Source organism: Aptenodytes patagonicus, chromosome 1, assembly GCF_965638725.1.
Source record: "Aptenodytes patagonicus chromosome 1, bAptPat1.pri.cur, whole genome shotgun sequence".
Lineage (NCBI taxonomy): Eukaryota > Metazoa > Chordata > Aves > Sphenisciformes > Spheniscidae > Aptenodytes > Aptenodytes patagonicus.
Genome location: NC_134949.1, coordinates 212,348,644 through 212,375,070, shown reverse-complemented (window position 1 = coordinate 212,375,070; position 26,427 = coordinate 212,348,644). Strand labels below are relative to the sequence as shown.

Genomic DNA, 26,427 nt, shown 5'->3' with positions numbered 1-26,427 from the left:
CGCTGGAAGATGTCCGCCGGGGATCGGGGTTGCGCGGCGGGCTTCGTTTTCCGCTCCCTGCCCCAGAAAGCTTTCTCCTGCCTGGAGGACAGGGACATCGGGGACCGACTCCTCAAATGGTGGGAGGGGGAAAGCCCGCTGCGAGAGGCGCCTCCCTGGGAGTGGCGGGGAGCGATAAGAGGCGGGTGGGAGGGAGGGGAAAGGGCGGGCGGTGCTGAGGGCTGGGGCCGTCACCGCGCCTTCAGGGCTCCCGCTCTGGTAGCGGTGGGTCCGTGTCTCTCTCTTTTTTCTCTCTCCCCCCCCCCCCCCCCCCCGCTTTAATTGGAAGTCTCCCCGGTATTTTTCAGGCAGGTAAAACGCTTGTTCTGAGGTGCAAGGTATTTATCCTTTTCTTCCAGAGTTAGCCAAGATCTATTTCAGCTTCGCAGCGTTGCTCTGATGTGCAGCACAACCTCGCAGCGGTTGTGCTTCCCCCACCCCTCCAAGGAGGGTTATAAGTAAGAATGAAAAAAAGAAGAATAAAAAAGTATAACTATTGGTCAGAATAGGACTTTATGTAGTGTACCTAGGCAAATTTGCAGAGTGAGTAAGTACCTAGTATGTCTGCAGAATAGTTAATCTCATTTTTCCATTTCAGGTCCATGCAAGGCAGGATCACAGCACAAGCATTCAGTTTTGACCAGCAGTTTAAGCCCTATCAAAAGGATGAATTTGTTATGGTAGTTCTAAGTCCTTTATATTTTAAGTTGACTTTTTTCCATGAAATCATAGCTATTGGAAAACTGCATAATGGCAAACATTGCAGTAGTGTTAGCATGCTATTCGCCTGCTCACTGTCTCCTTGAAAGTAGGTGATTTAGGTGTGGTGCTCAAGTCTTACTTTGTGGGTGGACTGTATTGTCCAGTAAAAATATTTTAGTCTGTACTAATGTTACTCTTTTTTAAGAGGGAACAATTCAGTCATTCAAGATTCCCAAGAATGGGAATCTGAACTGGATGCTGATCTTGGCCACCATATTTAATGTTGGGAAGTCCACCCGGTTGGCACCCTTGCTCACAGCTATTACTGCTTTGTCACAGTAAAAACACTGTGCAATTAGACGTGCATATGCACCATATATCTGAAAATACAAGATTTTAAATTTTATTGGATCCTGTTGCTTTATACTGGAATTTTGGGCTCTCAGCTTTTTGAGACTCAAGTCTCTTGCTGATTTTGTGTCCTTTGCTTTTGTTGTCTGCAAAGTCAAATCTGTTCATCTATTTGCAGACAGGAAAAAAAAAAATCTGTGGTTTTAAAAACAGTGTGGTTTTTACATCTGTTGTTTTAAAAACAACTTTTTAATTTGTTGTATGTCTACTTTATATTGTTATCCTGGATAAAGAATTCAGCCTCTTTGTATTTTAAAGAAATTCACAAAGAAATACACCAATATTTCATCTGCCACTGATAAACATTTCAAATGATTGAAGTTTAAAAAAATATGCATTTACCTTCTCAATGCTTGTCTCTTTTGAATTAAAAATGTAAAAATACCACTATGAAATGATGAATTCTGAGTAGCTGTGAATGAATTGAGAACAAAGGGACTGTTACGTTATATAGTCTGATCTCTCTGTATCTGAAAGAGGTGGTAAAGAGATTTATTTGGTGATGCAGAGACTGAAAAATCCACCATTTTCTTAGCAGCTTCTTCAGTGATTATTCACTCTGCTTGTATGCATATACATAAGTGTGGGTTTTCTTAATTGGCTTATCTATCATTTAAACTTGTCAGCTACCAACATTACTATGCATGTCTCCTCTTTTTAATTGATAAATCAATAAGATTGAATACTTCAGATCTTACTGTGGAACATCTCCATCCCTTCAATAACTTATGGATTTCTTCTGTACCTGTTCAATAAGTTTTGTGTGTCTCTACACTTCTCCAAGCTTCAAATTTATTTACAAAATATAAATTTTACAGTCTGCTTAGCATTTCATTTTTGACTTCAACAACATTGCATGCAGAGATACAATTGTTTCATCTCTTCTTCCATTTTCTGTACCTCTAAGGATTTCATACAACCTTTTTGTGTGTTCTTGGACTAAAAGTGCTTTACTGTAAAACCTTAATACTGCATATATAAATATGTACATGAAGATATCTTGAATATATAAAAGACATTGGCTACACAAAGTTACAAAACCACGTATTTGATGGTGTGATATTTAGTACCCAAACTGAAAGATCATACAGAATCTACTTACTAATTGGGTCCTTATAATTTGCTTTGAAGGTATCCAAGGCACTATAGATGATGATTTTATGTTTCATTTCATTAACTTGTATTCTCTTATTTGAATATTATAGGCATTTTTTAATGATCAAAATGTGAGCTCCAGTTTAAAGTTGCTCTCAGCTTCAGGACAATGGACTACATTGGGTAAATTTAGAATAAATTAATCTTAAATAAAAAAGTCTGTGTTGTAACTATTTTCCTCTAATTTACCATTTTGTAATAATGACATTTCATATATGTGTATCTTCACCTGGTTGAAATATCTTAAAGAATGAGTTCTTTTGCTAAATAATAAGAAAAGATTCTTACCTAGTTTGTTACTAAATTGTCACATTTTACACTTTTTTTCCCTTGACCCCTGCATCAATCCATAAACCAAGCTACTAGAAGTGTTTTTAAATGGTCTGTGACATCCAGTTGTCCTGATGGTGTATCCAGACATAATAAACTGCATTAATTGTGGAATTATAGTACTACCTTATTCAGAGAATATTTGGGGAAAGACACTCTTCTATAGGTCACGAGCGGTGTTCCCCAGGGCTCAGTACTGGGGCCGGTCTTGTTTAGTATCTTTATTGATGATCTGGATGAGGGGATTGAGTGCACCCTCAGTAAGTTTGCAGACGACACCAAGTTGGGCGGGAGTGTTGATCTGCTCGAGGGTAGGAAGGCTCTGCAGAGGGACCTGGACAGGCTGGATGGATGGGCCCAGGCCAACTGTATGAGGTTCAACAAGGCCAAGTGCCGGGTCCTGCACTTCGGCCACAACAACCCCATGCAGCGCTACAGGCTTGGGGAAGAGTGGCTGGAAAGCTGCCCAGCAGAGAAGGACCTGGGGGTGTTGGTCGACAGCCGGCTGAACATGAGCCGGCAGTGTGCCCAGGCGGCCAAGAAGGCCAATGGCATCCTGGCCTGTATCAGAAATAGTGTGGCCAGTAGGAGTAGGGAAGTGATTGTGCCCCTGTACTTGGCCCTGGTGAGGCCGCACCTCGAATACTGTGTTCAGTTTTGGGCCCCTCACTACAAGAAGGACGTTGAGGTGCTGGAGCGTGTCCAGAGAAGGGCAACGAGGCTGGTGAGGGGTCTGGAGAACAAGTCTTATGAGGAGCGGCTGAGGGAACTGGGACTGTTCAGCCTGGAGAAAAGGAGGCTGAGGGGAGACCTCATCGCTCTCTACAACTACCTGAAAGGAGGTTGTAGCGAGGTGGGTGTTGGTCTTTTCTCCGAAGTAACAAGCGATAGGACGAGAGGAAATGGCCTCAAGTTGCGGCAGGGGAGGTTTAGATTGGATGTAAGGAAAAATTTCTTTACTGAAAGAGTGGTGAAACATTGGAACAGGCTGCCCAGGGAAGTGGTGGAGTCCCCATCCCTGGAGGTATTTAAAAGACGTGTAGATGAGGCGCTTAGGGACATGGTTTAGTGGGCCTGGTGGTGTTGGGTTGACGGTTGGACTCGATGATCTTAGAGGTCTTTTCCAACCTCAATGATTCTATGATTCTATGATTCTATAGATGCAACCACCTTACTTAGGACAGATCCGAGATTATTGCTCTGTTACAAATTAAAGTTGAGAGAGCAGATTAGATAGAGCACACCCCTGAGCTTGTGTAAATACACTATCTGCACAACAAAAGGGATCTGGGCGCAGAAAGAGAGCCATGTGATAGGTTGCTCTAGTTGCAACCATGGCATAAGGTTGACTTCTAGTTTGTTGCCGTATCATTAGCTGCTTATAACACTTGATCATGTCTGTAGATGGAGATGAGACATTAAAGGAGAAAGACCAAAAGTGAATAGCACATGGCACCACTTTGAAATTGTATTTTTGATTATGTAAATAACACACAAAATTTCATGGAAATTGCATGTGATAATGTAATGGGATTTTATGCATAATGTGAACTCTGATATCGCCAAAGTGATTTTCCTTAATAGGAATATTTTAAAAGGGGGTAGTGGGAAGTCCTCAGTTCTTTTGGTTTGTCTGCAAATACTTTACTGTGTGTAAATATTTAATGGAGCTTTGGGAATTTTCTACCTTTTCCATTTCAACTCTCTGGAATTGGCATAGGTTTTCCCCACTATATACAGTGACACTAGTCATTGCCACCTTTTTGTCAGCAAAATCCATTTTCCAAACACTATCTGGCTGTTAAAACAATTGAGATATATAAGATGCAAAAAATATCTCGAGTCCCCCTTCAGGTACCTCTTTTTCACTCTGGCAAGCAGAAAGAAAATAAATATATTTCAAACCATGGGTAAACCTTTTCCTGCTTTAGGCAAGAATTTTTTTAGGCTATCTGTCTAGCCTATGACTTGCCAGTCCCTGTAGTGAAGGTCAGTAGGTTACATACCTTGTGTTAAGAGTGGAGGGTCACTTGCCAAGTATCCCAGCTTAACTCCTGATTCTGCTCAATCTTCCTCAGCACAGAAGTAATTCATTTTGTTCTGAGGACTGGAAGGGTTCCCCTTCTAAATCCTGAACAGCTGGTATACCCCATTTGCTCTTAAAATTTCATCTTCCCATTCTTTGCCTATTTTTGGTGAGGAATGTTGGCACATTTTTCTATACTTAGTCTTCATGCGCATTTTTTGAAAATATAGTAAGAATTAGCTTTGAGTGGGAGGAGGTAAAAAATCATCTTCTAGTATTTTCTTCTTCAGACATGCTGATATATTAATCCAGATATATCATTTACTTATCACTGTGGAGTAACTCTTTTAAAAATAAGTTCCTGTTCTTGAAAGAAAATGCTGGAAATGGGCTTATTTTGCTTGTTAGAAAATATGAAGAAAATGACATAATCTGGGTTGATTCAAATACTGTATTTATTCTCTTGCAAACAAAAATGTTAGGGTTTTTTTGCAGGGGGGAAATATTTTGGCTGCATAATATAAGCAGGGTTTAGATAGGTTCTTAGAAACCTCCCTCCCCACCCCCGCCATGGCTTGGGCAGAAAGTATCTATGGACCCACAGAAAGATGTCAGCATTATATAAAACATTAATATAATATTACTTTACAAGAGTGTTTGTTTTCGTAATCCTTTTGTCTTTTTCCAGGCTGTGGTGCCCTTTTACCTTCTCACTAAGAATTTATTTTTCTTTTTAATTCAGTGGGCATGGTTTCACATTCATATTTATGTCTACCTCTTCTCTGTTACTTGCCTATCTCCTTTTCCTAAAATCTGTTTCTAAAAGTTCATTACTTTTTTTTCTGTGTCCAATCTCATTTTTTATTTCTCTTGACTGCTTTTCATCCTCACCTTAATATTATCAGACCGTAATATCCTCAGTCTCCATCTGTTAGATCAAAAGGTGTCATAAAACATGGGGTCCCCAAGGAATGCAACATGTACCTCTCTTCTCAGCTCCCCCACGTGTTGGGATTCCTGGTAGAATCCCACAATAGTACATTGTCTCAAGGACTCCAGCTTTAACATTACTTGAAATATAACATTTTAGGTAAACAATACACAAGGATATTCTCTAGTCTGCTTCATAGGATCAAACAGATACTTAATTACCTATTCTCACACCACACTTTTTTGCGTGTTGTAGTAGGGATATTTTTTCCCCTCTTCCTGGCTGCACGGCAGAGTACCTGATAGTTCTGTCATGTGTTACTCTCATATTTCTAAAATAGAAGCAGCAAAAGGAACAAATTTGATGCATACCAGCTTATGTCTTGAGTCTTGTATTTTTAAATAGCTGCAATGAAAACTAAATAGTAGTTTTTCTTTGGACCCGTTACTGGCCTTGCACCTGTCAGCAGTCTTGGGGAGGCAGGACTGTATCTGCTTAAGCTCAATTAACACTTGAAAAGTTATCTTTAAAGGGATAGGGTTACTGTCTTCTTGTGTAAATAAAAATTTAGATTTGCCCAAGAAAGATTCTTGAGTTGCCGTATGTACTTCAAGCTCTAACGATTCTTGTCTTTGGAATGGGTTTTTAAAATCTGGAAGGTAATCTTAAATCAGCAATTTTTTAGACTGCTGTTACAGGTTATCATTTGCAAAAATTTTAGATGTCATTTGAACTTATAAATCATCAACCTGCACCTTTTACTTTTGAAATACCATCTTTTTAGTATAGAGCACTGAACTTGAATTATGTATGTTCTATATAAACTGTTTTGTAAATAGTAAGTTGCAAGATGTTTCCCTGAGGTAAGAATCTTTCTTAAACTTTGGAGGAGTTCTAAATATACCTAACCTGGGGTGTATGTACCCAATACTAGATATGCAACGTGTTCATTTAAAAGTATATTGGCAGCACTTTACAGATATTCCAGAGCTAGCAGTTATAAGAAGCTTAATCTGTTTCAGTACTTCTCAGCTTTGTTTTCCACTTGCAGAGTTGTCAAGGCATTTCTTCTTCATATTTTATTGCTCACTTTTACAGTGTTATTAAAACTGGGTCACTCTTTTCCAGGAAATTCTGAATCTCCAATTTCAAATCTCACCTCTCAAACAGGAGCTTCCAGTATATTTAAACTTTTCCATTTATAGGTTGGTTTTCTGAACTACTGAATAGATTACAAAGCTCCTGATTTTTTTTTTCTGATGGAAGTTTTCATAAAATCTTGTTTCAGAGCAGAAGTGTGTCTCCTTTCCTCCCCCTCCCCCAATAAAATCCTAGCAATTTGAAGGCCTATAAATAGCTCAATTTCTTATACTTTGAGCTCAATAACTGGGAAAATGTAAGATGTCTCTTTTTTCTCAAGTCATTTAACGTCTGATTTTTATTAGTCTTGACTCAGTTTTTGATTCATAGGTCTTTACAAAATAATTTCTATGTTAGAGGCTGTTTTAGCTCTTATTAAATATCTCATAAAATAAATATTCTATCCCTGTGAAAGGAAGCTGGAGAATTAGAAGTCAGAGGATTCTGGAGGTGAGGGGGTGGGAGGAAGCATAAATAAATAAATTTTTAAAACTCTCTTTTTTTTCTTAGGTTGTGAGGCTGTAAGTCATGTTTTTCTGACTTGTGATTTTGGTTACATAATTTGATTATTTTTTGATAGTTTACTATGTGGACAGGTAGGAGAATGTCCTAAACCTTTTTTCTTTAATAAAAGGTACCCTTTTTCATAACCATATCTGTAGACGTGAAGCCAAGCAATTAAATGCTGAGCTTTTCTCTGTAGCCGATTTTCTTTACATCACATGGGTCCAATAAAATAATTATAAAATTTCATGCCAGTATTTTTAGCCTAAGTAGACACATTTTCAAGCCATCAACTTATAACTTCTCTTTAATTTTTTTCTTAGTGTTGATCAGGTAGGTGGTACAGTTTACCTGGGTTTAGATACCAAAATGCCAGTCCTACTTAACCTATAAATAAATAATCTTAGTGTAATAATATACGGGAGAAATCCCAAGGACTTTTTGAAAGTGTGTGGGCAAGAGAAATTTTAGGTTATGCTACGCTTGTGAAGATTAGGATCAGAATGAAGTGACAGGTGCTCTTGGAAGCATCATGGTTCATACATCCCTTTTTGGCCTGTTTCTGTTCCTGAAATACTGTCATCTAGAGTGAAATTTGGACATTTCCTAAATACTAGTCTTTAGTGATCCTTTAGGTCAGCTTGTCAGGACACCACTTAATTTTATCTTTAACTGTATGGTCAAAAGCCTTTTGACATTGTGTCATTGTTGACCGACTCCTATCAAGGGAACCTACAGAGGGGAAATGATACAAATAAACTCATGGAAAGCTGGAATGCTGTGACTATTATCTCTGCCGAGACACATTGCCCTTGTGTTGCGTGCTCACTCGTGCTCTCCCCTCTCCTGTTCAGAAGCACTTTGAAGGGTGTTCAGGGGGACCTGGAGATGAGTAGAGAATATGTTCTAACATTTGGTCTGAACACTTGGACCGTAGAGAGCAGATGGAACTGCTCTTTTGAGTCCAAAGCTTCTTAAACATGGAGTCTAATGTTATTTGAGATGCTGTAAGTTATCCAACACCACACATACAGATTGGTAGATGTATATAAAGATATGTGCCCTTATGGACCAATACCTCATTAAGGAAAACACTGTAGGGCATCTCAAATGGCACTAGATGTCTATAAGCAACACGATCAAGCCTTGGATGACTTGCAAGCACAGAAAACAGAAAAATTACAGAAAAATGTACTCTGCACTTCATGATTACAGAGATAATACTCCAGATTCATAGAGGAAGTGCTGACAGTACCTTTTTCATCTTCTCAAATAGCTGGTTAGTAAAGTTTACAGTAGCTACAAAGTAACTTTTCAAAAAGTTGAGATATAATACTTAACAAATTCATCAGGGCTGTGTTAATTTTGATTTTTGCTTTGTGGGGTGCTGTTAGCAGCTGTTGACTTTTGTCATGTACTTCATCACGCCAAATTTGGTATTTGTCCTCAGATTCTTTAAGGCTTAAGCTGTGGCATATGATTTTCTAAGGGTGTGATCTAACGTGATGTTGAGTTCACATGGTGTTTCATCTATTACTTGTTTCGGTTGATAGTATTACCAACAGGGGGAGCAGACACATGAGCCTTAATGGAAGGTAGCATTCGGATGAATTTAATGTTTTCTTTATGCTTGCTTCTTTCTTAGCTTGCTTTGTTTTTTGAGGGACTGTGTGATTGAGTCATACTTATATGATCTGTATTTTTTTTAAAGAATATGCCACACACAACCATTTAGAGAAGTTGATTATTTCCACACTGTGTCAAATTACTTGTTACTGCAAAACCATTAGTACATGGAAATTCTCCTATTTTATTTATTGCAAGAGACTTGGAGTGAAGCCTTCCTATATATTCCAGGTTCCAAAGTGACAAAAGTTGAAGCTACAGCGCTGCCCTGTACACAGATTTCCATGTCATTTTTTGATCGGCTATACTCTGAAGGAGTTGTTAGAGAAACTGGAGATATTGTGAAATGTTATGATGACTGTTACGATGATATTCTCATCTCTGATGAATTAAGAAAGGTCAGTATAGCAATGAATAATTTCTTATAATTTTTCATACTCTATTAGGTACTGTAAGGACACATTTTTCAGTTGGTTTTTTTTTGAGAATACATACTTTCCATGGTAAAAATAGGCATCGATAGCCATGTGATAGAAACGACTGAGGCACTGCAGTGCCTGAATGTGTGAAAGCAATGGCTGTTTTCCAGGTGGGCCCTCTTTCCTTTTTAGGTGGGAGAAGAAGGTAAAACTTTCTTCTACCCACCCTTGTCTCAAGTAGTCAGTGCTTGGGGGTGTGTGGGGGGTAAATGCAGCTACTCATTTGCCTAGGAGGGGAAAACAAGTGGTGCTAATGTAGAGGTCCCATGATATCCAGAGCTGAGGGTTCACCCAACCTTCCAGGTAGTTGATGAAATCAAATGTGCTCAATAGCTACATCCTGAAGCATTCCTGGCCAGGAATGCTGACCATATCATATGTGAAGACATTTAAGGAAAGGCATCTTCATGTATTTTCACTGAAAAAGAGAGGAAACGGTGAAAAGGGAAATTATTTTTCAGTGTAACACTGGAAAAGGACTAAATATAACTCCTGAACAGGCCTGCAAGGTAAAAACTGTTTGTTATACTCCAGTGCAGGTGTTAGAGAGCAGATTATTTTGAAAAAGAATCTCGTTAACAGTGGTACCTTGTTAATCGATGTATGTCTTCACTGTAAGTGTTTCTTTTGACTTCATAAGCTAAACCAATTTTTTTTAGTTATGCTTGTTTAGCATTAGCAAAGCATAGTGTGGGAGAACTGGATTTTGCTCTTCCTTGTATATATAATCATCATAAGTACTTAATAATTATAGAGTTGCACTCATTTGCACTTGGCAAATCCTTTGAAGGCAATGTATTTGAACCAGTGACACTGGTTACAGGATGTGGCCTGAAATACTGGTCTGTCTTGTAAAGTTCTGGGAAAAGGAGAGAACTTAGGCTCATGTTTGAATTTCAGATGTGGTTTGTAGCCTAGCAGTTCAAAATACTATGTATTTATTTATAAGTCGGATACGTGTGAAATGTTTTTTGAAAATTAAGTATATTGGATGTAGGAAAGTTAGTGGCAACATTTAAAATAAGAAATCATTGGAGTTTCAGTCTCTTTCCATTTTCCTTCCCTTGGAAGGGATGTGTGTGTCTGCATTTGCAAGTTGAAGGACTCACATTTGTTTGAAATGAACGTGATTCCTACTTGTAAGACCTAAGATGGCAGAAAGAATTAAGAGTCAAAATCTTCCAGGAACGACGTCAAAACTTCAGATTAAATTAGTCAGCACCGGTAGACTGTAGGGGGCAGCAAACCGTCTAGCTCCTGGTGCCTGAGGGTGGCCCTCGGTGCAAAGCTCCATGTTTCTTTCCTACCTGCCACATCTTCTCTTGCTTCAACCAAGAAGGGGGTTGGGATACGTATGAGGTGGCCATCAACAACAGTTGCTGCCCTGACCCCTTTTTACTCAGGTTGTGCAGTGATGTTATAAAGAGGGCCAGAGAGCGGTAAGCTCATGTCTAGCTTTGACCAGTTTGCCTGGGTTGGCATCTGCAGTTTGGCTGATGTGACTCAAACATCTTGTAGCCATACTGAGTTACAATTCCTGTCCACCCTTACAGTGCGCAGTGTTGGGACTAATCTAGAAAGTCCTCTGCGGTCACATAATATTGCAGCAAAAGGCAGGTGAGACGCATGGAGGCAGCTGGATAGCATGTCTGGTTTATCCAGGCTACAGATAAAGGCTCGCTAGAGTCTGCAGTAAAGAATGATGTGAATTTGAGTGATCTCCTCTGGGAGATCCTTGGGATTCCTTTACAAATGTGAGATAACTGTGTGAACTTAGAGTAAAAAAAGCAAATGTAGGCAAAGTTACCAAAGACAAACTAATTGGCAGTGATCGACACACCAAATATAGCTACATTATTTTCAGATTATTGATTGTTTCATTAGTGTGATGAGCAATTAACCGGTGAATAACAAGACTCTTGAAAAATCTTCCCTTATGTCTTGTGGGCACAAATCTGACAGTGATTCTGCTTTATATTGTATCTATAAATTTTGAACATAATTGCATCATTGGAAGAAGGATTTAGAGAAAAGTACTTAAGTATTTATTTATTTCTATCCCTAGTTCATATGTTTTACATGGAAGTAAACTCTGTGTGACATACAACAAAGTAGTTGCATTGTTTATAAACTTAATCTCAAATAAGAAATTTTCATCTGTTTGACTTGTTATTTTCTTGTTCCACAAGGTCTTGCTTCTGGAAGATTCAGACCATTATGACTTATTCAGTCAATTGGATCGCAAGGAATTTCTGTTCTGTCTTTTTAAGCATCTTTGCATTGGAGGAACTCTTTGCCAGTTTGAAGATGTAGTTGGCCCATACTTAGAAACTACAAAAGCTTTATATAAAGACTTGGTGAGGTAAGTGTTTTCTGGTTTATGCAATTGTATATGTATGTGCTGTGCATAGATACTTTGTGTTGATTTTTGTAAATTTATTGTGCATTGCTGGTTCAAAAATGGGGCTGTTATTTGATCAATCTGCAAGCTTATTTGTCTTTTAACTATCAACATACCATGTAACAATGGTAGTAATTCAATGGCAAAATATATGCAATTTTAATGGCATCTGTCCCACATAAAACATATGGACATTGATGTTTTATAATTCACTCCCATTTTAAAGAATTTTTTCTCTAATCATCTATGAAAACATGGCATGGCACTGGAACCAGATTGTGTTCCCACTGTCATTGACAAAATATCAACAATTAAGTCTTGGATGTATAGTCCTGGACTACTTTCAAGCTGCTTTTGGCTTAGGACTTAAAAATGGAAATATTTAGTTGAAATTTTTAGTTCTGTATATATTTTATTCCAGCTGATTACTATTTTTTTTTAAATACAGTTGGATTTTGGCATTCTTAATTCCACAAATACACTTCTCGCAGTGCACAGCTAAGGGTGATAGAATCTCACTGTTAACATGACACAGTGGGCTAACACACATTTTTTGCCAGGTCTGGTGTATGGAATTGTTTGGAATTTTATCTATTTTTTTTCTTGAGATTAGAGGTGATTGATCAGAGGTTCAAGTTCAGGGAAAAAAAGGCAATTTTTTTGCCCTGTTTTGATATATCCATATGCTGACTTCTCCAATTGACAAAATTTCTTATTTCCTGGTTAGTGGGAAATAATGGAATGTAGTTATCGGTTATGCAAAGACTCATTCCTAGCTAAGCTAATGGGAATATGAAGATTGTCAATGATATTACTAAAATTTTATATTATACTTTGCCACTCATAATAAATATTTGTGGGATAGTATAAAGAACAATATTAAGCTGAACAACGGAAAACAACTGCAGACCTCTGAAATGAGAGATAGTACAAGAACTCTGATAATGTGGATATTAAGTAATGCGCTACAATGTACACTACAAAGGCTTCAACTTCCTTAAAGTAGGAATTGATATTTTTCTTCTTTCTCAGCTCTGTTTGGAATGGTGTGATGAGCAATTGTTATTTCATCTCCTATTTTAAGATTATACACAAGCATATTAGGAAAAAAATTGTGTAAGATGTATTCCTCGTTAAGTCTGTTCTTAAAATGTCTTTGGATAAACTTAAGAGTAAAATTTACATGTCTGAACGAAGATACAGTGAAAGGATTAGATCCAGTGATTCTTAATCACCTGAATATTTCTTTACTTCTGTAGCACTTGTGTATAGATTGCTGTATCCAAACAAAATATTTAAAACAAAATATTTGGCTGGTTTTGGGGATTTTTTGTAATACTTAACCAAAGCAGCTTACAAATCTTTAATAACTTCTAAGCAGCTTTCAGATTTTCTAATGGTCAGTACTTTTCAGGGTGCAAGTTGATTTAGTCATGTGCTGTTTCCCAGGGTCATCTAAAATAAATTATTAAAGTAGCAGTGGAAGAGTTGATACTTCTAGAGAAACTACCGAAACAGAGAAACTAAGCGTTATCAATATTCCAAGAAGATTTTTTAGAAATAATGAACTTAGATTGCTGCATGTATTAATTTGAATACTGTGATTAGTCACCAGAGCTTTCTTATTAGTGTCATTAGTTTTGATATTTTCAAATCATACGTAGATGGAAATCAAGTGGGTTCTTCAGAAATACAGACTATGATATAAAAGGATCCATCAATGCTTCACCTCTACCCTCCCTTTTCTGTTAAATCGTTCACTCTGCACTTGAAACAAGCTGTTTGTTACTCTAATCCTTGGCCTTAGTTGACTGCATTGACTACAGCTGTTTCTGCTCTTGTGTTGTTGAACTGACCTAGGACAAAGCGCAAATCCAATCAGTTCCTTCACTTTATTGCTTCCCTTTGCTGTTGAGTTGTTTTCTCCTAAACATGTTCAAGTTTTGTTCTAAGCCACTCCTTTTCTTCACCTTCCTATCTCCTAAAACCTTTTCCCCTTCTTTTTCCTTTTCCTGCTCTAAAATTGGATGAGGATGTCAAGTAGTTCTTGTTACTTAAAAAAAAAAAAAAAAAAGCATCTGCCAAAATCTTCCCAATTGCATCCTGCTTTCAAGGTTTGCTTTTTCTATACTCTCCACCTGTTCCCTATTGGCCCTTTATATATTTCTGTGATTTTTCTCATGTGCTACTTCTGTCCTTTATACAATATCAGGAGAAAACCTTTCAAGATCCATTCCTCTGTTTTTTGGTGTTTGGTGGTTTGTTTTTTTTTTTCCAGTTGGCAGCTTGCTTTCTATCCTCCAAAGTTTTGAAGTACATCTACTCAGTTCATGTGACATAACTGATCTTCAATATTTATCTACCATGTGTCTCTCCATTTCTGTGCCTATAAATGTCTGCTGGTTTCTCACTGCCAGCGGAGCTGGCACTAACACTGACAAGCAGTTGAAAAAAACTCACAATTTAACTAAATCTTTTATCTTGCTCCTTTGATATTAAGTTCTCTGTCGGTCCCATGAGAAAAGCTTTTGATCTTGACATTTCAGACTTTCCCTCCCCTTTCACAATCACGGTTGTCTCCTGCTTTGTCTTATTTCCCCCTGCCCCCAGTTTATTCAAAATGATGTTGCTGGTTTGTTACCGCCATCTTAAGAGAGAAAAAGCCAGTGAAAGGATAAGCAATGCAACTCTGAAGAGGGACACTCATGCCACAGTCTTGACTTAATTTCTGATTTCTAGTCCATGCAGTGCACTGTGTTACTTAAGTCATTTTTGCACAAATTACACCAGAAAATAAAGCAATGAAAATTACTTTCTTATGGCCTCTTATTTTCAGTAGACAATTGCTAATGAGAGTAGTGGTCTCTTAAATTCTGTTTACCAAACAGTTCACCTTCAAATTCCTGTTGAAAACCAACTATTCTTTAAATTCTTCTTTTCTAGACTGCTATCCTCTGTCTGGTTTCTTTTCATCTTGGATTGCAGTTGCATTGGATACTTTCTACTCTTTGTAAAGTGATACTAAAAACTTTTTGTGGTATTAAAAAATTCTGTAAACTGTACTTCTCTTAAGCTTTAATTTTTATGTCTTGAGGGCGCAGAAGGCTTGGTGAGAAACAAATGGATAGTACAATAATTATTAGCTGCTAGCTGATGTGCATTGAAAAATTAGCCCCCACAGATGAACTTAGTCTAATCTTGAAATGCTTATAGAGGTATAAACCACCACTTTTTGGTCCTGTAACAGTTTTTCTTATGGAAAAAAGCCTTGGCATGAAGAGTTCCACAAAAGTGTCTTTAGTGCCGGGAGTGGTAGACCTATTACGAGCTTTTCCCCACTTCTTTTTCTTACAGCCTTTCTTCTGGCCTTTCCTGAGTTCTAACTCCAAGGCACTAGTGTTCAAAATAGTGTCAAAAGGTTTGAGATTTCATTTTATTAAAGCATTTCCACGTATCTTGCTTTATTACAAGAGAATGCAATAATCTTTTGAACTTAATGGCTCTAGATATTTTACAAGCACAGCTAGGGACTTCCAAATACAACTATTAAATGGCAGACATTTTCTCCTTTGTAAAGACTAATAATTACTTCCTAATGAATTAATGCACAACTTGTTGTCTGTTACTAATCCAGCAGTAATTAGTCTGTGACCAGTTGAATCCATCCAAAATTTTAGCATTGTGTCATACCCTGTGTAACCTAAATAATTTCAAAACCCTTGTTGTAGTATTTCTGGTTTAGTTAAAGAATACATTTACGTGACAAAAACTTGTTAATTAAAATATGATCTATGAATCTTTGTTGATAAATCTTGTCTTCCGTACTTAACCCCTGATTTTTCTGACTGTGTCTCTCCATGGTGACAGCTGCTGTAGTATCCTATAGTCACCGTTCTCTTCTCCTTCCTTCTGTGCCATCTCCATGCCCTTTCCCCCATAATAAATGAATTTATGTGAAAGCATTGAGTTGTTGTCTTTTAATGTTTGGAAAGCTTAGCAAAATATTGCCAGTGAGCTGAGGATACAAACAGAACCCAAAGTGAGTTGAGAGACGATGAAGTTTGCTCTTTATAAAAAGAAAATAGATGCACATTAAAATGATGAAGGAACTACCATATTCAATGAATAGTTTAGAAGTTAACAATTTGAAAGAACCAAGGAGGGTATTAAGACTATTTTTAAGGAAATACTATCCTCTTCAAGAAGACAAGGTAGTTTTTTCTAAAACCTTTTAGGGGGGAAAAAAAAAAAAAGGAAAGCGAGCAAACGGGCTTGTCAAAGGCAACCTCCTGCTTTCTTTCAAATCAGCAAGGGAAGAATCTCATCTGATTTTGGCAGATATATTATTTTGCCTTAAAAATTAACCAAACTACTAGAAATAAACACTCAGTCTGAAAAATGACTTACAGGAAGCTAACCACAAGGAGAAAATTTCTCAAAGCAGTGGAATGAATAGGAAGACTATTTCTCTGTCACCCCTTACTTTGGTATCCTAGATATATATAACATAAAAATTAAGAAACCAGAAATTGAAAGCATTACTTTCAGACACAAGAATATGAAGCCAGAGTAACTTAAATACAGCAGTAACTTTTGGGGGTGGTAATCTATGGTAGAAAGTGCTAACCCCACTAACCCTCTATACCTTGTTCTGAAAGTCGTCACTCTTTCAGCAGAGATGGTTAAACAGTTTCTGAACTGCTGCAGTTTGCAGCCCAGTACGTTAGCATAAACTGACATCCATGTTAGTTTATCTTAATATGCTGGTCTGTAAACTGCAGTGGTTCAGAAGCTGAGTCACGAACCAGTTGAGCTGTCCCTGCCGGGAAGGCAGTAATCTCTAGAGGGGTGGTAAGGCAGACAACTGGGGCCAGTACCAGTTTCAGCAATGCTGTCTTAATCCGCTGTTGAGTATATCAACATGTCAGTTGCAACAAAAAATTCTGAGAAAGCCTCGTTACTGACTCACCACAGGAAAGATCAACTTCACAGTACAGGCTTAATTCATACATGACTGTGTTATTACTCTACAGATGAAATCAGTTAATCAGAGAGTCAATTTCTTTTATTGGTTGGAGAGATTGAATCAACAAAGATGATGTTGGTGGATTTGGGGTTTGTTTGTTCTTATAAAAAGAAGCTTTGCGAAAGCAGTGGTAACATGCTGTCACAGACAGCTTGGAGCTGGTGCGGTGTACAACTGGGCTGTGTTTAACACACATCCTCTAGCAACTTGGCTATGCTGGGACCTTTCCCGGGAACTGAACCTGTTTGTGACACAGCAGGTTTTGAGCTATGCATTTCTTGGAACTGTGTAAGTATGGAATTTATAAGGCTCAACTGCTCCACAGTGAGTTAATGTAAATAGGAATCTGTGAAATTAGATAAATTAATAGAAGTTACATGATCTAATTTATGAAGAGATGTAAGCATCACTTAAAGCAGACCTGAGGAAAAATGACACATTTAAAAATACTTAAATTTAAAATATGTTGAGATGCCTGGATGCTTTGCAATAATATCTTAGTGTTATTAGTAATTGTGGTGGAAGAAATGGCAGTCTTCACAACAAACACAGTCTAGAAATATAAAAATTCAGAACTAATACCGTCCTAAGTTGCATAGCTGTCTATATATACAACATTCCAAAGGAGAAAAAATGAACCTAAACTATAATTATATAGTAATTAAAAATGAGCTAAAGTCTGCATTTCTTCACTGGTACTGCTGCTACTTCTTGTAGTCTATATTAAGATGCAGTTCACTTCTCACGTTTTTTTCTCAAAGAATACGTGAAAAGATTTTTACAAACTGTTTAGCTGAATAACTTTTCATAGCTATCAAAATGCAAACTTTGTATTAGAGTCATCTAGGCCTGGGTAATATTGCTGTGGTTTAGTAGCTGAAAACAGTGAAACCAACTCAGATGACTAGATACGTTCATTAGTTTTCAGTAAAATATCATAATATCCATGTTCTCTAACAATGGTCAACATACCTTTTCATGGTCAATGTGACATGAGTTGAATTTTAACTATTAATTTGAACTTGATCAAATTCGAGTGAGAACACAGTGCATATGTTAAAAATGTATTTAGTAAATGAAGGACTCCAATAACCAGTGCTTACTGTACGCATTAAGTATGTATTTTATTCCCCTGTATTTCAGTGTTCAAAAGAATCCTGAAACAAAAGAAATACGTATTATTTCTACAGTCTTCAGAGTGTCTGCATATGTAAGTATTGATAATTTTTTTGGTGCAGGATTTTACTGGAAGTAACATGCGTAACATGAAAATAATGAATTGACATTTACACAAAGAAAGCATAATATTCCATTTTAAAGGGTTATTTTTCCATAGTTGTTGTCATTTTTTATTCATGAACTCTTTCCCTGATCTCATCCTGCTTTCTCGTCCTCTTTACTAACTCTTCATCAATAACCACTAACTAAAGTTTTATTTGGTAGCTCACTAAAAATAGGTTTACTGGATTACACTTGAAGTCATTAATAGTCATCCAGAAACTAGTTTATGAAGAAAACATATCTTTAGATCTGAGTAATTCTGGTTTTAGATCTACTTGAGATAGCAGTAAGGATTAAGAATCCACTCTTGACTTTGTATAGTTCTGTTTTTAGAAATGTTGCTCAAGCTTTCTGAATAGCTCGTATTGCATGTTTCTGTAAAGACTGCAAGGAAGTTTAGTACAGAAAAAGGCTGGGGCGGTGAGATGACTGCTAACCTCTTTTCCCCTCCCTTGTCAAGTCTCATTCCTATCTGTTTCTCTTGCAAAATCATACATTTACCATCAAGATAAGTTTGAGAACGGGCTGTGTGTTTACTAGATTCAGCATATCTGTCATTTAATTGTTACACTAGGATGAACTACTCCAAATTCTTCTTGAGTAACCAGAATATGTGATAATTAAATGTCAGATAATGCACCCACTTTCAAAAGAACCAGCTGATGTCATTTCAGACTGCACAAACTTCCCTGTAAGTTGCCAATAGCCCAGTTGTTCATCTGTGGGTCATCATCTTTTAAGTACCATGTGATTCATAAAAGGCTTTTGAAAGGTTTTTGAAAATAAGCACTTTATGGGTGTATCAAAATTTACCTTTCTACCGGGCTGCAGACTGTAATAAATATAAAATAAAAAAGCGAAACCCTGATAACTTGATCTTCTGTTATTACTGTTTCCTCCCCATCTCTGAATCAAATGTATTGATGTGAACTTTGCAGATTTCTATGTTTAGGTAGACGCATGATATTTAAGAGCTCCCCTAACTGTGTTTGCCATATGGTAAATATCATCAGTATTAAAAAAAAAAAGAAAAGAAAAAAAAGACAAACTTCAGCAACTTTTTGAAAACAAAAAAGTGGATGGACAAAAGAAAATCCAGTGTAAATACAGAGCAAGCTATCCTCCCTATAGCCTTGGGGGAAAATTGGGCTTTACTGGACATTCTGAAAATTTGTGAGGTGAAGGAGAATTCTGAAATTCTGGTTTCCATTAAAGAACATCCCGAAGAATTTTCTCTCAGAATAGAGGAAGGCTTAAACAGGTATGTCTAGATTGTTTGATGGCTCTGTGGATCAAAACTCTTTAAACTCTACTTGGAAATTACAGGAAGGGCACCTACTGGAGTACAAATGTCTTGTGCTTGTGACGAAAAGTTTCTCTCAAGGAGACAACTACATTTCTGCAGTAGATTTAGATTCTGAATTAATTTGGTAAATAACTGTAGAGTGTGTTATTATAATCTTAATGCTGAGCTGACAATTTTTAAGCCATGCTTTCTTGGTTTGTGTCTAAAAGAAATGGACATACCGTCTTAGCCTGATTTCAATAAAAAAAAGCTGTTCTGGTAAAAGTGACTTGAAGAGCAGCTGAGAGCTAGAAGAACACACATTTTTGCAATCTGGATTAATAAATGGACAAATAACTGTACTTGTATATTTGCACAAGTACAAATGGAACCACGAATTAAGAACTTCATGTAACAGCATCCTGACACCATCCTTTCCTTTTTATTTGGTTTTTATGCTATGGCTAAGAAGCCCTTGTTTTGGAAACAATATTTAAAAAAGCACACTATTAGAGATGTAAATATTTCAAGGTATTAAGGTGTAGTTATAAATGTCTGTAGATCTGTTTAGCATCAAAACTCAATAGACCTGGGCATCACAAGAGAACTAATTTTAAATCTTGTGACCAAGTACTCTGTTGAACTCCAAATACCCCTGAGAGCTTTGGGGCTTGCATACACTGACACGTTCTTACAGCTATTTGGATGCTAACTGGTATTTTAGAACTTTCTTTACCTGAACCCGAACTATGGCAGTGTTAGAAATCAGTGTAATGCATAGTTTATTCAAAAAGTGTTTTAAAAAAAAAAGTTGATGAAATGATGCAGTTTTGAGAGATGTTCAGCAGTATCTTTATTTCTGTATTATGCTATGCATTATGCTATGTATATGTACTCTTAAATCATCAGCTGATTATCTGTGTTCCTACAAAGAAAAAATAAAATGATCCTACTCTAACATCAGTAAATCAATCCTTACACCCCCTGCATGTCTGAACTGAAGTCCACACTGCAGGTGGAATTGGTATGATTCTTAATTCGTGTACATGCACCCTATTGCTCTAAAATCCAGAGTAAGTCTGTGTAAATTCCAGAGCCTTTATGCTCAAGTATTTTAGGGGTTTTATGACCTCTTTTACTAATTAAAATTTTTTAAGAACCCTTTTCATTTAATTAGATTATATTTATTATTTTCCTGATACCAGGTTTAGTATATTCTGGAGTTTCTTGAAATGCCTCATCACCAGAACTTAACTCATTTTTGTTCTTGAGTTGTTGAACAAATTTTTAGTGTGCTAACACCACCTTTAAACAGTCAAAACCTCAACTGACATCAGTCGATTCCATAAGGACTGCAGGAGTGGGATCTTCAGTAGCAATGGGAAAAAAGTTTAATTAGCAATTACATCTTGATGTTGGTCTTCTCTTGCTATTTTTGGTTTCGTGCATGAGTTTAGGTTATTTTTGGATCAAACTCCAAAGGCATTGTGATGCCGAGTACTGTAAAATCTTAAAGCTTGCTCTCCTTACTGCAATTGAGAATCCAGTATTTGATACACATATATCCCTAAAAAACACCTGAAGACAGCTAGGCATCTTAAAATTGGAACTACAGAGCTTGTATGCTCTGTTGCTTAAAAATAGAATGCTATTTTTAGCTTGCGGCATTTGACTACCATTGGAAAATGCTGTGAATAAACATTATCAAATCTCTACCTGTCTTAAACAATGCTTTTATGGTGGTGCTTATCTTAATTTAAGATTTATGGTCTTGAATAATCCCCCAAAGGAAGACACCAGAACATATCGTAGGGGGTTCATCCTCTTTGAAATAACAGGAGAGAAAATGGGGTGCCAGTAACAGCTACTGGATAAGATTCACAAGTGGTCCTTGGAGCAGGAATTGGAACCCAGACCTTTTCCTTCTAAGCTGACTGCCTTAACCACTGAGAGAGGTTGCAGTTTTCATCTTTACTTGGTCCAAAAAAAGATGGATTATTTTATGCAAAGGAAGACAGCTTCAACAAAAGAGTGTGAGAGACGTGCCTCTAATCTGGAATAGTTTGTAGTCCGGGAGTTTAAAATTTTCCTGGAGAAAATGGACAATATATGCAATATAGCAATTTCCCTCAGGCAAAATGGAACAGAACCTTCATCTCTTCAACTGTTGTATAAAGGTGTTGGGGAGCAGGAGGAAACCGTTACGTGTTTTAAAAGAAAGGAGATGTCAGCTAACATATTTGTTGATCTTTTAGATGTTCAATTACCAGACTGAATGAATGAAAAAAAACCCCAGCCCTCCAAAAATCCCCCCATCTAGTTTCTGGATCCCTACTGGATTTGAAGCGTGTGTCAGGCTGTGATGCCCTGTCAACGCTGAAGCTTTTACGGACATGTGCAGATGTAGGATGTTAAATTGAAGAGCCCCGTTCTTGTGTTGGTTGTCAGCTGAACGTGTTTTTTCAGAATGAGGATTTTGGAGCTAGGTGCCTAGATTCCCTTCAAACCCTTTCTGAGGATTGGCACACAAGCTGTTTTCAGTAACAGTTCAAAGTTGTTAACAAGAGCTCTGATGAGGGTTTTCCTTAAATGTAAATATTTGAAACTGAACAGATGCATTAGCAAATGTTAAGTGGAAAAGAATTACTGAACAAGCTTTATGTATTAATATAGCTTTATGTATTAATATAGAGTCTCTAAATATTTTTCCGTTTCAAAGGAAACATGATGGGACTGTTATATATTGAATCATCTGTATTTTAGGCTCCAATTGTGTGAACACATGCTTACATGTTTAATTTTACATTTTATATTAGTATTACATTTACCTCAAGGTTATTGGAACTAGTCAGACAGAACTACTGTGCATTTTGTCATGTCAGGATCCTCATGGTGCTTAAATAAACTATAGTGTATTTATTCTGTTTTGCCATGAAATAAACTGTTACAGTTGGAAGAAAATTATACATTTCATTCAAATTTTATGAATTCTCTCATGGGTATCCATGTTGTTGCTAACGCTGTTTGGTTTTTTTTTTACTTCATTTCAGGATGATAATGGCCTATGTTACCCTTCAAGCAAAAGCCACGAACAGACTTTCGCCTACTTGATTGTGGATCCTTGCAAGCGACATGTGCATACTCTGTATCACTGTTTTGGTGGAAGCTTATTTACTAACTAGTTATAAACCTGGCTGTTCTCGTTTTATAATGGAGGCAGCCTTCTCTCTGCATGAATTCAGGTAGAAATTGCCTAGATTTTAAACGGGGAAGGATGTGCTCCTTGATTACACGCTCTGAATGGCTACACGTTCACATAGCTGTTACGACGTGGTTAGTGACAAAAGTTTTTCTATATTTAAAAGGCGTACTTCTTGAAGCTGTTTTCTTGGCAGTTTTGTGTGTGTGTGTGTGTGTGTCCCGTTTTAGCTAATAAAAGGTATTTCTCTAGATGTCTTGTCTCTTTATGAACCAGCTTTTCAGATCCGCGACGCATAAATGCAGGGGGAGGCTCCCGAGCCAGAGAAATCTCTGCGGAATCGGGGGAAAGTGCGTCAGGCGGCCCGGCCCGCGCCGACCGACCTCCATCCCTCTCCCCCGCCCCTCCATTGCCCCTCGCCCCCAGCCCCCGCTTCGTCCCGCGCGGTAACAGCCCCGGGAGGCCGGTCCCGCCCTGGGCGCGGCCGCCCCGCCACCGCCAGGTGAGGCGGGGGCCGAGGGCCGGCAGGACGGGCCCAGCCTCCTCCTCACCCCGAGGAGGGCCGGGCCCCACAGCCCCAGCCCCGCGGCTGCCCTCGCTGCGGGAGGGGGCTGGCCGGGGGGGGGGGGGGAGGGTGCGTCCCGAGCCGAGCCCCGCCTCACGCCCCGCGGACGGGACGCGTGTGGGGGTGCACCCCCTGCCCGGCGGCGGCTCCCCGGCGGGCGCGGGGGCGACGGGGGCGCCCGCCCCCCTTCCGGGCCGGCGGGGGAGGGGAGCGCGGCCGCCCCTCCCCACCCCCTTGCGGAGCGGCCGCCTGGAAGTTGGGATAGAAGTTCGGGGAGGAAAAAAAAAGTTCTGTTTGGCGACGCTGCTCTGCGGCAGCCGAGGGCGGGCGGGCGGGAGCCGGGAGAGGTGCGGACGGGCGCGCAAAGAGAGGGCGGTGGGGCGGCGGGCGAGCCGAGGCGTGAGGCGACTGCGGGCCGCGCGCGACGGGGGGTCTGGGGGGGGCGGGCAGCGCCCCCCGCGCCGGGCGCCCCTCGAGCAGGAGGCGGTGCGGGCGGGCGCGCGCAGGAGGGTTGCTCGGCACAGGCTGCCTCGGTCGGATACGGTGCGGGCGGGCTCAGGAGGGGCGGAGCCGGCGGCGGCGAGTGATTCGGGCGGGCGTAACTCCGAACTTTTGTTTGGTGTGTTGTGTGAGTTAGTTTCCGCCGCCGGGACAGAGGCGCCGGCCGGGCTGGGCCGGGCTCGGGGAAGCGCCGCACGGTCAGAGTTGTTTTGCCAGTTGCTGCGGCCGGGTCGGTTTCCCTGCCGAGGGGTGAGAAGCACCGGCGACAGCAGGACGAGCCCCGGCCCGGGGAGCGGGGCATGCGGGGCTGGGAATCCGGGCTCTGAGCCGCCGAGCCCCGCCAGGGAAGCGCCGGGGGGTCCCGACGGAGCCATGGATCCTGGGCAGCCTCAACCGCAGCAGCCGCCGGCGGCAACGCAGCCGCCGGCCTCGCAACAGCAGCCGCCGCCGCAGCCTCCGGGCGCGGTGTCGGGAGCACCGGCCGGCGCGGCGCAGCCCCCGGGCGCGGGGCCTCCTCCGGCGGGGCACCAGATCGTCCATGTGCGGGGCGACTCGGAGACCGACTTGGAGGCGCTGTTCAACGCTGTGATGAACCCCAAGGGCGCCAACGTGCCGCACACGCTGCCCATGCGGCTTCGAAAGCTGCCCGACTCCTTCTTCAAGCCGCCCGAGCCTAAGGCCCACTCCCGCCAGGTGAGGGGGAGGGGGCGGCCGCGCCGCGGGCGGGAGGGAGGCGGGGGGCGGCCCGGCCCGGCCGTGCGCTCGCCCTCCCTCCCCGCCGCCGAGCTCCTCCCGGGGGAGGCGTGTGGGGGAGGGGGCCGAGGCGGGAATCCGCCCTCCGCGGGGCTGAGCGGGGCGGGGGGCGCCCGGCCGGGGCTGCCGGGGCGCTCGCCGCCTTTCTTCCTCCTCCGCCTGGCGGGGGAGTCCGCCCTCTTCCCCCCCCCCCCCCATTCCCCCCTTCATTTGTTCTTCCCTAGGGGCGGGGGCGCTGCGCGGCCCCTCGCCTCCCGCGCCTCGGGGCGCCTCGGGGAGTCGGCGCCGCGGCGGGAGGGCGGGCGGCCGCTCGTTGGCCCCGGCCCGGTCTCCGGCGGGGCCTCGGACTCCACATCCGCTCCTTGGCGAGACCCGCGGCCGCTTTCTCGGCCTCGCCGGGAAGGCGGCGGTGGGGGGGAGCCCCTAAAACTTAGGTGAAAACGCTTTGCTTGGAAGACGGGGAGGATTTCGCTTTGGGGTCTAATCCTCCTGCGTCGTGGGGCTGCCCGTCTGTTGAGAGGGGTAATGAGGTTGTGATAAACTCCCCCCCGCCCCCCCCCCCGTCAAACAATATGGATGTAGCTTTTCCACCATTTCATCACTGCGCTGGGTCCAGTAGGATTAACACCCCCCCCCCACACACACACACACGCTTCAGAAGTCAATTCCCGAGCCGCCCTTCACGTCTGACGGCGTCGAGGGTCCGCCGAGTTAACCGCCTGCACCCTGGGCAGGAGCGGTTTGAAATGCGAAGTCTCGGGGCCTGGAGGCAGGGCTGGGGGCTGCCGAGGCCTCGGCGGTGCCGGCCGAGGGGGGGATGCGGGGCAGGGCCGGCGTTCGGCCTCCGGCAGCGTTTGGTCTTTAAGCAGAGTGACTTTTGTGCCAAGACCGAAGTGTTGGTGCAGGTACGACTGAAAGTTAATGTTTAGGCTGCTGTTACCAACTTTTTGGAAGGAGGCTATGCCTATTCGAGTGTTCTATTAAGTAATGAACTTTGTTGCTAAGCTATAAAATAGGTTTTATTGTTGGCTATTGTCACTTTATCTGTGTAGCCAGTAGGAGTGAAACTTGCTCTGTGTAGTGGTGCCTGGTACTCTTGTTGTTAAGGGTCTGTCAACATTTCCATTATTAAACTTCTGTTTCGAAGGATTTATAACTTGGCTTCAGAAGTTCACTCCAGGCTGAACCTTGGCATGTACTCTCTCGCCTAGGAGTTAATTCATTTTCCAAATACTCGAAAAATCAGTCTGGCCTTCATACTGCAAGACTGAAAAGAAAATAGAAAGGGGTGGGGCTGAGTTGCTTCTGTAGTTTTGCTTGCTTCTGACTTGAGGACCTTTAATAACATACTGAAATCCAGTGAGGAATAAGGTTATTACGTATGTTTTTTTCTAAGTTGTGCAAATCCTATCGCGGTTCCATTGTGCACATATGTGAACTGGTATACATTCAGCTAACACTTGGTGCTGTGTCTTGTTAAATACAGTAACTGCAATTAAATAGCTATCGCGTTTGAAATGCGCTTAACACGTGTGACGTTCATACAACTTGTACTCTTAAGCTTAGCGTTATCTTGCTTGTGTATGTTACTCTTCATCTGTCACGCATATTTAGTTGCATCAGTGTTCCTTGTGCCAGTCGGTGGTTCCTAAAACATAAACTTGAAATTCAGCTGAAGCCAGAGAATCATTTGCTTCATTGTGGACTGTCTTTTAAAATAAAATTTTCCTTTTTGTTTAGTTGTGCTACAAAAATACTCTGTTTAACAGATAAGGTCTTTAAGTTTCTGTAATTCTCCCCGTTTCTCAAGAATTAAAACGCCTCAAATCCAGTTGATTTGCAACTTGTGTATTTTGTTTAAATGTAAGCTAATTCGTTTCCAATTTAATATGTGAAACTTCATATGTGCTTGCATACAGATGTAGTGAAACAGAATTGCCAGTCTCCATAAGAGTATATAAATGGGGCCTCATGTATGGTGCAACACCTTGTGTAGAGAGGTGTGGCAAGGGCTGATACATGCATCTTATTATAGGTGTCCATGTTGTTCTGGTGTATCTACAAAATTTAATT

The 26,427-nt window shown here is 40.6% G+C and overlaps 2 protein-coding genes across 9 annotated transcripts in view; both read left to right on the top strand.

Annotated features, from left to right (window-relative positions):
- Positions 1 to 22,786, top strand: CFAP300 (cilia and flagella associated protein 300). The gene is made up of 7 exons (XM_076329619.1): positions 1 to 119; positions 638 to 719; positions 2,358 to 2,430; positions 9,096 to 9,262; positions 11,533 to 11,705; positions 17,914 to 17,980; positions 22,387 to 22,786. The coding sequence occupies exons 1-7, from the start codon at positions 10 to 12 to the stop codon at positions 22,516 to 22,518; spliced, it is 804 nt and encodes a 267-aa protein (XP_076185734.1). The 5' UTR covers positions 1 to 9; the 3' UTR covers positions 22,519 to 22,786.
- Positions 22,787 to 23,694: 908 nt separating this feature from the next.
- YAP1 (Yes1 associated transcriptional regulator) overlaps positions 23,695 to 26,427 on the top strand; it is a 100,016-nt gene continuing 97,283 nt past the window's right edge. For all 8 annotated transcript variants that reach the window (XM_076328240.1, XM_076328238.1, XM_076328239.1 and 5 more), the window contains exon 1: positions 23,695 to 24,294. In XM_076328240.1, coding sequence (XP_076184355.1) covers positions 23,974 to 24,294 — 321 coding nt within the window. In that variant the 5' untranslated portion in view covers positions 23,695 to 23,973. The remainder of the gene's footprint in view (positions 24,295 to 26,427) is intronic.

Bases quoted from the DNA above. Each gene is read 5' to 3' on its own strand.
- CFAP300 (XM_076329619.1), top strand. From the start codon at position 10: ATGTCCGCCGGGGATCGGGGTTGCGCGGCGGGCTTCGTTTTCCGCTCC. The intron at 9,263-11,532 runs GTCAGTATAGCA...TTGTTCCACAAG, and splicing joins TCTCTGATGAATTAAGAAAG to GTCTTGCTTCTGGAAGATTC. The intron at 17,981-22,386 runs GTAAGTATTGAT...ACTTCATTTCAG, and splicing joins TCTTCAGAGTGTCTGCATAT to GATGATAATGGCCTATGTTA.